The sequence below is a fragment of the Lacerta agilis genome, chromosome 15 (assembly GCF_009819535.1).
Source record: "Lacerta agilis isolate rLacAgi1 chromosome 15, rLacAgi1.pri, whole genome shotgun sequence".
NCBI lineage: Eukaryota > Metazoa > Chordata > Lepidosauria > Squamata > Lacertidae > Lacerta > Lacerta agilis.
The window spans coordinates 37167603-37184091 of record NC_046326.1 but is presented as its reverse complement, the minus strand read 5'-3'; the positions used below and the strand labels follow the sequence as shown (position 1 = coordinate 37184091).

The 16489-nt window shown below is 45.9% G+C and overlaps 1 protein-coding gene across 7 annotated transcripts in view; it reads right to left on the bottom strand.

The window, feature by feature from the left end:
* Positions 1 to 16489, bottom strand: part of ACACA (acetyl-CoA carboxylase alpha) — a 180608-nt gene that overhangs the window by 158173 nt on the left and 5946 nt on the right. For 4 of the 7 annotated variants that reach the window (XM_033171920.1, XM_033171922.1, XM_033171921.1 and 1 more), the window contains exons 2-5: positions 15050 to 15096; positions 13568 to 13820; positions 5977 to 6109; positions 4129 to 4267 (exon numbers count right to left, since the gene is read on the bottom strand). In XM_033171920.1, the coding sequence (XP_033027811.1) occupies positions 4129 to 4267; positions 5977 to 6109; positions 13568 to 13820; positions 15050 to 15096 (572 nt within the window). Of the gene's footprint in view, positions 1 to 4128; positions 4268 to 5976; positions 6110 to 8580; positions 8664 to 8826; positions 8847 to 13567; positions 13821 to 15049; positions 15097 to 16489 lie in introns of those variants that run through there. The other 3 variants (XM_033171924.1, XM_033171927.1, XM_033171926.1) reach the window with 3 other exon arrangements.

The following is a 16489-nucleotide window of genomic DNA, read 5'->3' as shown; positions in this document are numbered from 1 at the left end:
TGTAAGGAGGAGGTGTTGGAAGCTGAGGAGGTAACAGGGTTTACTGAGCAAAAAGAGGCAGTGGCAGAGAGCAGTCCAGAATCAGAGGCAGAAGAGGAAGCTGGAGGGGGTGGGAGCCAAGAGGCTGAAGAAGCCAGGGGGTTCCCCCTCCTGTTTTGACCTGTTCCCCTCCTCTTTGGTTTCCCAGAATCCAAAGAGAGATGAAGATAAGCAAGATGAAGGAGCCTCAGATTGCTTGGGGAAGAACCAGGGCAGGAGACTTAAGAGAGCTGTGGGAAGGTCCTTCAGTCCTCGCAACTGACTCTTTGGGGAAAGAGCTACCAGGAAGAGCTGTTGTGCTCACTAGGCCTGAGCTGTTTCGTATCTTTGAATAAAGCGTTAACTTTACGGACACCTTGTGAGTAATCGCTGGCCTGCTCCTGACACCTATCCTATCATTAGACTGAATAAGGTGGCCACCCCAGGCAGCAGATTCTGGGTGTCATAAAAGGGTGGCAAGTGGTTAATCATTTTGTTCATTACTCATGTGGATAATTACAACTGAATTAGCTCCCAGTTAGTTTCCAGGCACAATTCAAAGCGCTGGTTTATAACTATAAAGCCTTGTGCGGCTCAGGGCCTCAATACCTCAAGAACTACCTCTTGCCACATGAACCAACCTGGACCCTGCAGTCAGCATCTGAGACCTTTCTCTATGTGCCCCCACTAGGAGGATGCAGAGGGTGGTGAAAGGACTTCTCAGCAGTGGCTCCCGATTTGTAGAATGCTCTCCCCAGGGAGGCACTCCGGCCTCCATCACTGTCTGTTTCAAGGGGCCAGACAAAAACAGTTTTATTCACATGGGCCTATCTTTCAGTGCCGTGGGGTTGAGTTGGATCTGTTTTCACACTTATTTTTAAACTTCTGTAAGATCCTCTGTTAGTTGCTCATGAGTAAGCAGGCAAAACTCCAAGTTTCCTTTAAGAGTTTTATAGTGCAAACTATGTACAGTGCAGAGCTAATAAGTTCATGTCTGTATCAAGCATCGTCAGAATCCGGGAATGGCCCCTTCCGGTTCTGACCCCAACAAAAGAGCTTCGGTATACGGAAACCCCGCCTCCCATCCTTTCGTTTCACCCCTCGACGCCTTTGGGGAGGCGGAAGCTGCGTGTCTCCTTCATCGCCCCTTGAGCGAGAGGAGTGCTAGGTCTCTCCAGCATCCTCAGAGCCTCTTTCCTCCATACCCTGGAAAGCCTGCATATCCCCGCTGGAAACCTTGCTGCTCCCTCTGCTACCAGAGGAGGCGCTGCTGGTCAGGTGGGACCGGGGCTCTCTGTAGCATCCCGAGAGCCCTTCCACCACCTTGCGCTGCGCCGGGGACAGTTCCCTGACAACTTCTAATGTTTGTTTTTCTTTTAAGTTGGCCTAGGTTCACCATTTTGGAAAGAAGTGACTGATACATATAATAATTAATAAATTGCTCAATTCATTGTTGTTAATTATTTACTGCCAGTTGGATTTGAGAAGGGAGGCTGTTCTCCACACCCGCCCATCCCCACTGCCAATAATATGGGAATGGCTTTTTTTTCTCTATTCTAAACTCTGACGTCGCCATTCCACTTGGCACTGAAGCCAAGCTCCTCTCAAGAGCTCAAGCACTTCTCCAATGCATACAAAAGGCCTAAAAACTTCAAAGTACACAGAATTCAGACTGAAGATGGAAATGCAAACAGAAACCAAGGCTTGAAGTGGGAAAGCTGAGCTTCCCCAAGAGGTGAAATGACTTTTTCACAGGCTAAGAAACAGCCAGGCCAAGAGGTGGCCTGACAAATGGGTTTGACTTCCAAGACATAAAAGTGTGCATTTCTTTCTTCTTAAATATATATATGTATGCTTTTTATTTTTGAGTATACAGCTGTAAAAAGTCAATAGGCTGTACAAATAAAAGGGGGGGGGAAGCAACAACCCAGAACTGTAACCATGACCGAGTGAAGTATAGACAAGGTTTACATCATCATCATCTTCATCATTAATAAATAAATATGGAGCGACAGGTCAGAATTTACATCATAATGAAATCAGATCAAAAGTGATGAAAAAGACTCAATTGCTTGGAGAAGGGGACAGTCTGAAACATGTCTAAGGAAGGCAAAAGGAGAATCCGTCATGGGGAGGAAACTGCCCCCTCCATAGTGATGTGTGAGTCATTGGAGGTTTGTACAATACACTATTGTTGGTTATAAATGTCATAAATGGAAACCACAATATGTCAAAATGATCTCGTTTACCAAACCTCGGACAACTCTGCAGGGGTGAGTCAGATGTGCCATTCTTAAAATTATTCGGACACACACAACTTGGAGCAGCAAAAGTCACCAGAGCCATTAAAACAATTGGATCAAGAAGTTCAAGTTCATGAAAGCGCTTGTATAAACAGGTGCGTTTTCAAGAGCCAGCAGAGCACCAAGACCAACGAGGCCTCTCGCACTTCAGCAGACACCTTCTGCATGCTAGCAACCTGTGTGCCCAAGAGACCTCTCCTAGCTTCCTCCCTGTGGTGCTAGATTTCAGCTGGCAGGGAGACTGAATATTCCTCTATGTTAAAAACAGACAACTGGAAATAGAAATGCACTCCTATATTCAGCTTATAAGCCCAAGCGCTCCTTGCTCCTTAGATGAATCAGCCAGATGGTTTATCCCAAACTTTTGTAATTCATAGGTTTCAGTATAAAACGTCATCACTGGAGAAGATATCAAACTAACTAACATGCAAGATACAGTATTCCAATCTGATTCCAGTACAAGCATCTGAATAAGCATATCTGCAGAAATCATTAAGAGGCCATAGGGTAGCATAACTGCATGTGCCTATTCCTAACCTCCACCATGTGAGGTAGCGGGGATCTACTATTTGAAAGTTGACAGCCAAATTAACAGTGAGATTAAGCAAATGTGCATAAGCAACAGGCTGAGTTTCTCAAACTGTGGTCCAGGGAGCACTAGCACTCTAATAGTTCCATTCAGGTGATGCAAAGAAAGGTTACAGAACAGTCAGGAATATCTGCACCTGCCCCCATGCTTGGTTTTTCTTTTCCCCAACAATGGGAATCCAAGCTCTTTTGACCACGGCCGGATTATCAAACAGATTTACAAGTCTCTGGGTTTAGGGCCCGCAATTTTCGTAACTTAGCACCAGTAGACTTTGCCAACTTTTCCTTAAAATTTTACCTGTTCAGGGTACTTTTGCTTAACTTGACCCGAACCTAATGTCAACAAGTCTCATGCCTGACATGAAATGCTCACATAAAAAGGCACATTTTAGAAATACAAGACAAAGCAAGTGTTGTTTGCACTTTGATCTGTAGAACAAAAAAAAATGTCCATCAGATGGTCTGCAGACATCCCGAACAATTTAAGGGCTCCTCAGGAAAATAAAAAACAACCAAGGACCACTATCCTACATAATACATAGACCACACCATAAACTTGAAAGCAATTACCACAAGACTCCTCGGTTGTCCAAATCTGGACATCGTGTAAATTAGCAAGAAACCCCAGAGGCTGGCAGGTCTCCCCAACCTCACACAAAGCCAGAGCGCCTGGAAGCTAGCTTAAAAAAGGGAAGAGCGTGGTGGTTCTCCCCACCCCACCCCATCACACTTGGCCTCAATGGTGGTCCATGTGTTTCCACATCTCAGCATCCCCTTCCTTTCCATCCCAAGACAGACAGAGTCTTTGTTAAGCACAGACTTGGGCTACCAACCAAGGCCAGCCAAAATCTGGCCCAGTTCTCTTCTCCCCGCAACGTCGTACAAGAACAGCACCCTGCTTCAAAGGATTGTATCCAAGTAAGTTTTAGTCGAGAACAGATCCACCGCAATTAATGGACCCAAGTAAGTCATGTCCATTATTTTCAGTGGGTATACTTTGAGTAGGACAAGACTTGGGATACAACCCACTCTCAATAAAAGCCAAGTGCCACTTTGGAGCAAGACAAGTCCTAGGGTTGAAAACCTCCCCTGGTAGTAATCACTCAACAGAAAGAACTTTAAAATTGTTACAGGGTTAGGGTTAACTTTCTATAGTTGCAACAAGCGTAAGAGGGAAATGGGGGGGGGGGAGAGATGAAAATAGGCTTCCAAGGTTCACCTGCGTTGGCTTTCAAGTCTTCAGGCGTCACCATGACAACAAACCGGATGGCTCGCTCGTTCCGAAACATCTCGTAGGACCAGCGCCTGATGGACCGCATACATTTCACCGCCGCAATTCCATTGTTGGCAATAAGGACCTAGACAAAACAGAACGGAAGCCTTTCAAAACAGTCATTCTTAAACTTCTTGAACTCCTCCCCGCCCCCTAAAAATAAGAAAACAAAAAACATCCCCTTACTTCACCTCTGATCACCACCACCCCCATCCAGCTGCCAAATAGGTTCTTCAGAGAGGAAGTGGGCCAGAGAGGACATTTTGAGGCTTCTACCTAAAACCAACCAGGCTGGGAAAGAACGTCTGTGGCAGCAGAAATTTCCACACACCTCCTGCCTCTCCACAGCCTCTAAGGTTAGCTCAGCAGATTTCGGATAGCCCTGACTCTTTGCAGCCGGGATATCCCATCCTGCCCTGGACCTTCGAAACATAGGCAGGTCCCTTATTACAGCTTGGCCACCGGGTACATCAATCCTAGTGTGCTCTATCTAACAGAGGCTTTCCAATGTCCACTGCCCAACCTCAAGAGAACACAGGCAAACAAAATCTTGAGACTTTCCCGGCTCAACCCAGGGAGGTTCAGGGACTGAGTGGGCAGGACTTTGCATGTGGGACTTGTGGTGTGCCCCTGTTCATACACGATTTGAGCCCTCTCGTTTCCACGGCCTCACCCACTTAGCTTATCAGGCCCCCCAAGGGCACAGAGAAATTCATACATGGTTTGAGCACTTGCATAAGAACTTAAGAAGAGCCCAACACCCACCAAGTCCAGCATCTCACAGTGGCCAAACAGACACCTACAGGAAGCAGGTCCCAAGTGCCACAGCACCTCTTCCCACCCACAATTCCCAGCAACTGGCATTCAGAGCCACAATGCCTCCAGCCGTGGAAGGAGAACATGGCCACTGGAAGCTTGCCTAAACCTCCAGCAAACACTTGAACACATTGGGTTGCATGCCCCTGATTTCCTAGTTTCTGAGAAGTAAACTTTTCTTATTTTTAAAGAGAGAAAAAAAAACTGCTGTGACGGATTGGCCCTAGGGTGGAGGAGTTATTACCTCCCGGCTCAGAAGGAGTTAATCCACCTTCATCTTAACTGACAGCTCATCCTTTGGGGGCAGGACGGTCCCCGGAGGGAACAGCCGTTTTGACAGTGGAGAAGAGGGAGGGTGTGTGTGGAGACAGGGAAGAAGAAGGGTGTGGGGCCAGGATAGTGGTGGTTTAGGTTAGGATTAGTTTAACATGAAACTATAGATCGAAAGATGTTTCTGTATTACCGCAACTAAGATTGTGAATGCATGAATCTTTAAAACAACTATGTTCTCAAGAAAATAAAGTTCAGTTCTTTTTGGTGCCAAGGAGGGATCGTCATTATTGGTCCAGCAGGGTATCAAATCTCACAGAGGTGTGGACTCAAGAAAGGGCAAAACTTAACCTGAAGAAAGGGAGGTGATAGTTTGTGTCCTAGAGTCACACAGAAAAGGGTTAGATGGTGAAAACCTGGAGTGCCACGAAGTTGCCAGGGTGTTGAGGCAAATCGAGACAGTGGGGATCCGAGCTGAGGGAGGCCCTTTACTGTAGGGAAGAGGTTGTTCATTTAAGTAACCCAGAGTAGTGAGGATACCAGGCCACGAAAGCTGGGAAAAGACTCTCATTACTATTAAGCCCTTGAAGTAAGAGGGGTTTGTTTTGAGGCAAACCAAGTGGAGGGGGGTTGGTTTCACCCCTGTACCCTTTTGGACATGATTTTAGTAATTGAGAGGTGGGGGGGTCCGTCGCAACTGCAACTCACCTTCTCAATGACTTTGTTCCCCCCAAAGCGAGTGACGAACTCTGCGGGTGACGCAACGGTGAAATCCCTCTGCTGGTCCACTTTCTTTCTATCCCGGCCTTGCTTCATGAGGTGGAGACCAGACATACTTGGCCTGAGAGGGAGAAAGGAAGAGAGCGGTGTAAGAGCTGCTAGACTTCACTTCCAATGGAGGCTCACCCAGCAGCGCACACGGGGAACTGCCCCACCAACCCCCAGTTTGCTTTCAGCCCACCACTGCTGCCTGCCTTCGTGCATACAGTACAACCAATCTTGGAGTGGCTCTGCTTGCCATGGGCTCTGGCTCCACCTACTGTTGGCCTCCCTGCCTGCCGCCCTACCGGTCCCAAAGGGCACCACCGCTTGTTGCTTCGATTCTACAAGGAACCAGAAACCTCAAGCAGTCCTCAAGAAGGAGAAGAATAAAGTGGGCTTTGCACCTTGTATGAGGAAGATGGCCAGGAAAGGTGGGAGTCGTAGTCTGGCAATGCCTGGAGAGCAGCAGGTTCCCTACCCTTGTTTTTACAGTATTTCTTTTCTGTCCTTCAAAAAGAAGGAAAAAAGCTTGCCAAGATGGGTGGCTTGACAAACAGACCAAAACAATAAAAAATATACACAAAAAAGTAGTAGTATTAGATACATGTGTGTGCTTGTGTGTGGCTTAAAATATCTAGGGAGATAAAAAAGAAGGTCTACCCACAGCGCTGAAATGACTCCATGGTGGGCAACAGAGTACTACCACCCAAAGTGGTCTTCCCCAGTCATTGGAGGCACCCAGAAGAAGGTCTCCAAAGATTAGCTGTACTAGCATATCCCAAACATACTGATATTCAGGACACAGTTTCTCTTGTATTAAAACTGGAGGCATTTCTCTCTTACACACGAAAAGATGTGTTTTCTCAGTCCGCTCCTAAAGGCCTGGGCAGCCCTCAGCCTGCTTGCAAATAGTAAGTTGCCTTCAGTGGTGTTGACACACGTCCGGATTTTGCCGGACGTATCCTGAAATCTTAAATTCTTAAAGAAATCAGCCCTGAGTGCTCACTAGAAGGACAGATCCTGAGGTTGAGGCTCCAGTACTCTGGCCACCTCATGAGAAGAGAAGACTCCCTAGAGAAGACCCCGATGTTGGGAAAGATGGAGGGCACAAGGAGAAGGGGACGACAGAGGATGATGTGGTTGGACAGTGTTCTCGAAGCTACTAACATGAGTTTGGCCAAACTGCAAGAGGCAGTGAAGGATAGGCGTGCCTGGCGTGCTCTGGTCCATGGGGTCACGAAGAGTCGGACACAACTGAACGACTGAACAACGACAAATCCTGAATACTGCAGTCTGCAGCAGTTGCCCAGGCAGAAATCAGAAGTTAGATCATTGGTCCATATAGCTCAATGCCGCCCACACCAGTGTTCTTCAATTTATTTATTTATTTGTGTATTTATTTAATTTGTCCGAAGTTCACAGGGCAGTTTATAGAATAAAAATACAAAATCAGAACATAACCAAAAAAAGGGGGGCCCCAACACATTTAAAAGGCCAGATTGTTTAATCAGGTTATAGAGGTACATTTTCATCTGGTGCCTAAAGAGGCCTAAAGTGTCAGGTGAGCCTCCCTGGGGAGAGTATTCCACGTAAGGGGAGCCACTGCAGAAAAGGCCACCTTCTGGGCTTCTTGTGGAGGAAACAAACAAAGAAGGGCCTCAGGTGATGATCACAGGGTCGGGGCTGGTTCATATGGGGACAGGTGGTCCTTGAAATACGGTATTGCTTCAACCAACCAACTCCCATCATCCCTAGTCAATTTAGGCAGCGATCATGGCTGATGAGAGTTGTAGGCCTTTTCTGTGCTACACATTTAAAGCATGATAATATCACTTTAAACGGTCATAGCCTCCCCCAAGGTATACTGGGAACTATAGTTTGTTAAGGTGCTGAGAGCTGTTAGGAGACCCCTATCCCCTTCATGGTAGTACAATTCCCAGAGTGTTGTAACAACCAATCCCTCTTCCTAGGGAAGTCTGGGAATCTGTTTACGCAGAAGTAAGTCCTGCCAGTTTGTTAGCACATGTAGGGTATCAGCCCCAGTGTCAAATCAAAAAGCATTCAGTGATGCCAGCCAGCCTTTTCTTTCAAAGCATGGTGGGCAGATATATCTCCCTGCAGAGCATAAAAATCCAAAACAAAAAACTGCTGAATTGGTTTCTTGGACGCCAAACCAAAAAGTCCTGCAGAAATCTAAACCCTGTCTGTCTCCTCCTTTTTTAAAATAAAAAATAGCTTCTCCGAACAATCTGCTGCCTGCAGTGTCAAATCTCAGCTTGCTTCAGGCAAGAGATGTTGATTTCTCCCCCTCCCCCCCAAAAAAAAACACCCAAAGAAAAACCTTATAATTAAAAATTAAGCTGTTTTAAACCAGTTCACAACTGACTGAAATGAACCTTAACCCCCCACCACCACCACCACACACAAACCACCTCTCTAAATTAAGGTTAATAAACAACACCCCTTCAAAGTGTGAGTAATTTTTTTAATTTAAAAAAACCCACCCCTTCAAAGTCGGATTAGCAACCTCCCTCCACCTCCACCACCCACCTTTGAAGCATATGATATCTCATTGCCTGACTGTCGTCTTCTTCCATGCTGGCTCAGGATTTATTTATTTTTTAGCAAAAGGGGTTCCCTGGTTTAGATCTTGAACTGGACGGCACTCTGACAGAGAAGGCTACCCTCCTTCCTCTGAAGCTGAAGCTTTTTTAGAAAGATCCCTCCCTGCACCACCCTCCTTTTAAAAAAAAATTGAGCAAAGCTGCATTTTACTGGCTGCTTTGCATTTTTAACCTTTGTCCTTCTGCTTTTTCCTCTACATGCACAGCTCATCCGCACTCCTTCCCAGCGGTGGGCATTGTGTATACAGGGGAGAGCATTCACTGATTTGCCAGGGAAAAAAGAGAGAGAGAGAAACAGCTGATTAGGGACTGGAGGAGGGGAGAGAGGAAAAAATCTCTCAAGGTTATGTAATGGGGCTTATGCAGGGACGGGCAGGGAGGCTGGACAAGCGCAGTGACCATGGCAAGACCTGGAGACTCCTCCGGAAGAGAGAAAGGATTGTACAGCGCTCCTCAAAACCCTCCTTCATAACTTGGTAACGGGCACGAAAGAGTCTCCGGGGGAAGACAAAAGAAGATTCATCGCAGCAGAAACTTTAATGGATTGGAAGGACCCACTTCAAGCTCTGGCAGCCCATACAAAACAAAAAACTGCCACCATAAAGCTGGGCATCTTCAAAAGGTGCTGAAAGAATTAATAATATAAATAAGAATATTTAATATGCCATTGTCGAAACAAAATAGAAAATTCTTTCCAGTAGCACCTTAGAGACCAACTGAGTTTGTTCTTGGTATGAGCTTTCGTGTGCTGATTAGGGACTGGAGAAGGGGATCTGAAGAAGAGTGCATGCACACAAAAGCTCATACCAAGAACAAACTCAGTTGGTCTCTAAGGTGCTACTGGAAAGAATTTTCTATTTTGTTTCGACTATGGCAGACCAACACGGCTACCCACCTGTAATATGCCATTGCTATCAATCGCCAGCATCTGCAGGTAGGGCTGAGAGTGACCTCTGCCTGAAAGCCTGGGATTGCCCTGCTCCAATTAACTAGAAATACAGTGGTACCTCAGGTTACATACGCTTCAGGTGACAGACTCCGCTAACCCGGAAGTAGTACCTTGGGTTAAGAACCTTACCTCAGGGTAAGAACAGAAATTGTGCTCTGGCGGCGCAGCGGGAGGTCCCATTAGCTAAAGTGGTGCTTCAGGTTAAGAACAGTTTCAGGTTAAGAACGGACCTCCGGAACGAATTAAGTTTGTAACCCAAGGTGTACCACTGTGCTAGGGATTGAACCTATGGTCTTCTGCATGCAAAGCAGACGTTCTGCCACTGCGTTATTGCCTTTGTGCAAGCCATCTTAGGAAGAATTCGTACAGGCGGCAAACATTTTCCAAATGTCCAGGTGATGTGCGGTCACTTGTGCGTGGGCCGTTTTGAACCCAGAAGAAGGAAGAACAGGGGAGGGGTGTAACAAGGCAGGGCGGGTGGGCTTATGCGCACTCCGCTGTCACTCACGGGGGCCAGGAACTGAACCCCCACGTAAAATGGTTGCTGCCTGTATTTATATTATTAGTGTTCATTCCATCCTCTCTCTGTCTGTCTGTCTGTCTGTCTGTCTGTCTGTCTCTCTCTCTCTCTCTCTCTGAGGATTTTTATTTTGTTTCCTCTTTCTGGTTGTGAGCCTAAGAAGCTGCTTTATACAGGTGAAGCTCAAAAAATTAGAATATCGTGGAAAGGTTCATTTCTTTCTGTAATTCAACTTAAGAGGTGAAACTAATATATGAGATAGACTCATGACATGCAAAGCGAAATATATGTCAAGCCTTTATTTGTTATAATTGTGATGATTATGGCGTACAGCTGATGAGAACCCCAAATTAACAATTTCACCTTGGGGGTTTTCATCAGCTGTACGCCATAATCATCACAATTTTAACAAATAAAGGCTTGACATATCTCGCTTTGCATGTCATGAGTCTATCTCACATATTAAACTCCAGTAGCTAATGAAAACAATTGCTTACATAAATGGACTTTTCCCACGATATTCTAATTTTTCGAGTTTCACCTGTAAAGCTACCTACTCTGGCTGGCAGCAGTCTTTCCGGGTCTCAGGCAGAGGGTTCCCTCCCATCCCATCACCCACTGCCTGATCCAGGACTAATTCTGGGTCTTTCTCCTGAAACAAGGGGCCATAGGAACATAGGAAGCAGCCTGATACAGAGTCAGACCAGTGGTTCATCTAGCTCAGAACTACACTAACTGGTAGCGACTCTCCAGGGTTCTAGACCAGGGTCCATCCTCAATATGCCCTTCTCCAAATCAGAACTAGGCACAGAAGCAGCTGCCATACAATGAGTCAGACCCACTGGTCCATCGTCTCAGCATCGTCTAAACTGACAGGCAGCGGCTTTCCTGGTTTTCAGGCAAGGGACATTTCCAGTCTGTCCTGAAGATGCCGGAACCTCTCCCATCTGCTCTGTAGATGCATTTTAAATCATTTGTGGTGTCTTAAGGACAAATGCAATTCAGCTGCTGGCACCCTTCCCAGGGAACCAGCACAGCAAGACACTGGTTACAAAATAAAATAACAACAACAACAACGCCCCATCAACATACCCAGAGCATGTGCTGAAGAAAATGTCAGGCAGGAAAACCAAGGGGCCTCAGTGCCTGTGGGCCATGCACAAGATGCGGAAACTGCAAAACACATAACTACACAAGGATCACAAAGAAATGTGAGCCATAAGCACCTCTTGTCCCTTTCTGGTCTCTAAATGGCACAGGAAGGCTGTCTGTTCTAGGGACATACCTGACACACATCACAGAGAGGAGCCCCCGTCAATCTCAGCACAGCGGCATGATGCTGGACGCTATCAATGATGTAGCAATTTTTTTATAGAACTCAGCAGTGCACTGCCTAGCTTATTTGCAATGCCAACTACAGGATGCACCACACAGAAGCCAACAACAGGATTCTGCCACATAAAAGACGTTTTCAAACAACAACAACAACAACAACACACCACCCTTCAGTCCAGGTTTTGCATTTCCCACATCTGAGCAAAGGATGTCATGCCAACTTCAGCATCCTGCAAATCGAAAGAGCACCTGCACATTTAAAAATGCCAACCCTGGAGCAAAAAGAGAAAATTAAGAAATACCAGCCCTCTCCAACTTGCAGTACGGAAGTGCTTAGGAAAACAGTGGGACCCTCCAAACACCCTTTTTGTTGTGCATTCATTATGATTTGTGCATGTGATGGTATCAGGGTGGCCAAATGCGATCTTGCCTTAAATATTGTTTGCAACTGCAAAGGTTTCACGGCAGACCTATCCTTGCATGTCCCATAACTTCTTGCTGAAACTTTTCAGAAGTTCCAGGGCTGTTGCCTTGTCCCAAAACACCTGGAGAGCACCAGGTTGGGGAAAGCTCACTTTGCATAGAGATCAGAGTTGTGAAGCTTTTTTTCAGCCCAAGGGCCACGTTCCCTTTGGGGAAATTTCCCAAGGGCCACATGCCAGCGGTGGGTGGGACCAGAGGGAAAAGCCAGCGAAGATTGTGGACCATTTTCTACACAAACATGCACCCCTCACAGTCCTCCATCCAGGCAAGCAAGAGTTCCAAGGACACATTCCAGACAGGCAAAAACACTCAAGAGTTGTGCAAAGCAGGTCTAGTAAAGGGTGCGGCTGTGAGGAATCCCAAGGGCCAGACAGAGAGGCCTGAAGGGCAACATTAGGGGCCCGGGGCTCCGATACAGAGGATGTAACACTGTCAAAAAAAAGGGAGTGGGGAAAGACAAGCTCTGTCAAAGCTATGGAAAATTACGAGAAGGGGGTTAAGGGGAAACCTTGTCCAGGTTACCTGAAATTGCAACACCTAAAGGGATGAGAAATGCCTGGCAGTTGATGGGATGGGTGGCTGTGTTTGGCTTGGCAGGGCACGAGCTAAGCAGGACTGCAGGAAGGGGAGAGGGCTTTGCCACCACTAAAAACCAAAAGCAAACAAATTGAGAAAGAGGTGTTCAAGGCTGTATCCTGACTGCACACGCAAAAAAAAAAAAAGTGCTTTCCGTCCCACGTTTTGTGCATGCCAGAGCCACGCGTTGCAAGTAGCTCTCAGCTCCCCCTCATAACTTTCCGCCGCTCAACAGAACCGGCTCTCCACCTTGGATAAGATCAGAAAGATGACACCAAGAAGCCCGAGAGTGGATGGGCTCGTGCAAAAGATCAGGCCTTGCTTGAGGGAATTCCCACTGGGGCATCTGGTTGGCTAAAAGATGCTGGGCAAGATGGGCCACTAGCCTGATTGAGCAGCCAGGCTCTTCTTGAGTTCTTAGGTGGAAACAGAGTTAAACACCAGAGCAGAACATAAAATCATCCATGGCAGCAAGTGCGGAAAAACCGAAAGCAAGGCCACAGGTGAAATACAAATATTCCTATAAGCCAAAAGAGAGGGAGTTGTCACCTGGGCACATAGCTGTCAACTTTTCCCTTTTCTTGCGAGGAATCCTATTCAGAATAAGGGAATTTCCCTTTAAAAAAAAGGGGAAAGTTGACAGCTAAGCCTGGGCCTCAGTCAAAGAAGGCTCTAAGAATTATTAATTTGACTTACGAGTTGTTTACTACCAAAAAAAAGTCTCTTACCCTAAGTCCAAAGACACAATATACCCTATATACCCAATATACCATGTATAACACAAGCCCTATTTTTGGGGACTCAAATTTATGAAAAAGGGGGGAGATGACCCCGTGTATAAGACGACCCCCGTTTTTAAACATTATTTTAGAGTAAAAAAAAAGCTAGTCTTATACACGGAGAAGTACAGTAAACCTAGGAACAATACATTGTAATATAAACTATTACATTATCTGGCGGACCACCAGCTCTCCATCCCTCCTTTAAGGATTAACAATTGCAGGAAGACAGAATGGTGTGAAAAGACAAAGGTTTGAATGCTTTTTGTACCTCATATGATTAGGCAAGCTGTCTTGGACACTGGAAGGACCGAGGTCAGAAAGAGAGTCTGAGCTGACGGAGACGGGAGACAAGGACTGCTCTTTGTCCTCCAACAAGTCGATTTTCACCAAGGAGCTTGTCTCATCCTCAGAGTTATCCTCCGAAATGGAGCCAATGATGAAGCGAGAGTGCGCACTCAGCTCCAGGGGCTTGTCCTCCGGCAAGGGATCGCCCATCGTGCCTCCGAAGTAGATTTGCACCACTAAAAGTGAAGGGGGGGAAGAAAAACAATCTGAGCTTTTTGCAGATTTAGCTCGACACCAGCCATGGCAAAAACTGGGAGAGCCTTTAAAATGATGCTCTACAGGTTGCTTCTGGTTGGTCACATAAACGACAACCTTCAGATGCTTTAAGAATAAGCTAACTATCAGCCACTTATGTTATTCTAGCAGCACTTATCTATCTCCCCCCCCAATTCCCCAGCTGCCCCTCCAAAAGTGGAATTCTGCAATATATACAAATCATTACACAAATGTATATTCAGTCACTTTGCAGGATTTATAATTTTATTGGGCTTTTTTACCCACTCATAAACTAAGGACAGTGCCTCCAAAGTTACGATAAAGACATGTTAATGACATAAAATATAAAACTACCATCGTTGCCCGGTCTAATTGCTCTGTTCCTTTTCAGAGCATTCCATTGACACAGCAGAGAGTTTCAGAGACACTGTCTCACTGGACTCAAATATCCAGTCATTTTGATATTAAGAGTCCCACAAAGCTTGCCTATCTTGCTGGTGTTGTGTCCAGGGTTTCTACTCCTTCATTTATATGCTTAAATAAAGTCGAACCAAGTGAATACAGAAGCGCCATTCCAGAATACATTACACAACAATTTGACTCACTGTTACACAGATTCTGCAAAATTAAAAATTAAAAAGCTGCCTGATCTACACAACTTGTGGAAGTCCTCTTTATATACATGGAAGAGGGATCAACGTTGCTTTCTCCTGCTCCAGAGGCTAGGACTCAAACCAATGGATTCAAGTTTTAAAAAAGGAGATTCAGACTAAACATCAGGAAGAGCTCTTTGATGGGAAGAGTTGTTTGACAGTGGAATGGACTCTCTCGGGAGCTGATGAACTCTTCTTCATTGGAGCTTTTAAAGCAGAGGTTGAACTAGGTAATTCTCAGGATCCCTTCAACTCTACAATTCTATAATCAGACACACACGCATACACACACACAAGTTACAGAACTCATGATGTCCTAGGTACAGAATTTCAGTCATCTTGGGTTTTTAAAAACCAGAGTTGTACAACACAGTGCTGACAAAGAGCATCCATAATTCAAAAATAATAACAACAACAATAATAATTTTCTTATTTATACCCCACACATCTGACTGGGTTGCTAGATATATTAAAAAAATAGATATTAAAAAGCTTCCCTATACAAGTAACAGCAGCAAATAATAGCAAGCGCTGACCTCTTGTGATCCTTGTTATTTGGTTCGTTATCCACTGCCAGAAGGTACTGAAAAGGAAACGAAGCAGCAGGAAGTCAGTCTGGAAGAACAGGAACGCACGGTGAAATCAAAAGCCTTTGCCAAAACAAAAAGCAACTGCGACAATTAGGCTAAGATCACAAATGTCTCCATAGGAATTGACAGCTTGGAGGGAGGGCGTCTGCTTTGCAGACAAAAGGTCCCAGGTTCAATCCCCAGCATTTGCAGGTCACTGTGAAAGTCCTCTGCCTAAAACACTAGAGAGTTGCTGTGATTCAGAGGAGAGCAAAACTGGGCTAAGTGGGCAAAAATAGACTTATCTGGATCCTATATATATACATACACATATGGGGAGGGAACACAACTCAGCACTGCTGCACTTGCTCTGCACAAGACGGTTCTCAGGTGTGAACTCCAGCATCGCTGGTTAAAATGATTCAGTACCAGGTAATGGGGAAAGGCCTGGATCACAAGTGGCAATGCTGTGCCTTGTGGGCTTCCCAGCAGCAGCTGACTCGCAGGGCTAGCTGCGAGGATAAGATGTGAAATGAAAGAATCATGGAGCGGCAACTCAGAGAAGGGCTTTCCGTGTGGTGGCCCCTGTTCTGCGGAACAGCATCTCTGTTGGGATGTGGCTGGCGCCCACTATCTGCACTTGAGAGCCAGTGTGGTGTAGTGGTTAAGAGCGGTAGACTCGTAATCTGGTGAACCGGGTTCGCGTCTCCGCTCCTCCACATGCAGCTGCTGGCTGACCTTGGGCTAGTCACACTTCTTGGAAGTCTCTCAGCCCCACTCACCTCACAGAGTGTTTGTTGTGGGGGAAGAAGGGAAAGGAGAATGTGAGCCACTTTGAGACTCCTTCGGGTAGTGATAAAGCGGGATATCAAATCCAAACTCCTCCTCTTCTTCTTTTTCTTTCCGTAACAAACCAAAGACATTTTTTTTTCTTCCAAAAAGCTTTCCCAGCTGGATGAATGGATGTCTGCCACAGGTATATACTGGGCATTGCTTTTAAATTAAGATGCTTCTGTTTTATTCCTAGCTGCTCTTTTGCTGTTTCTGTTCTGTATTTTATACATCGCCTCGAGACATGCGTGGAAGGCAACTAATAAATAATTATCAACAGTGGTAATAATAATTGATATTCATTAAAATTCTTAATAGTAATGAATAATAGGGAAGAAAGGTGGTGGCAAGGAGTAAGGAGCTCCCTGGAGGAAAGGAACATACAAAAATTTAAAGAGCCTCGCTCCTCCTCATCCAGGTAGCAACACTTCCTTTTCACAACTGTACGAGTGCAAATCCGCAGATGAGCCAAGAGCTGCAACAAGCACCAACATGTGCCTGTTGCCCAGCCGTGCCAGCACAGCCTCCATCCTACACATGTTGCAGCCATACTCCACCCACTTGCCAGCCATTGCG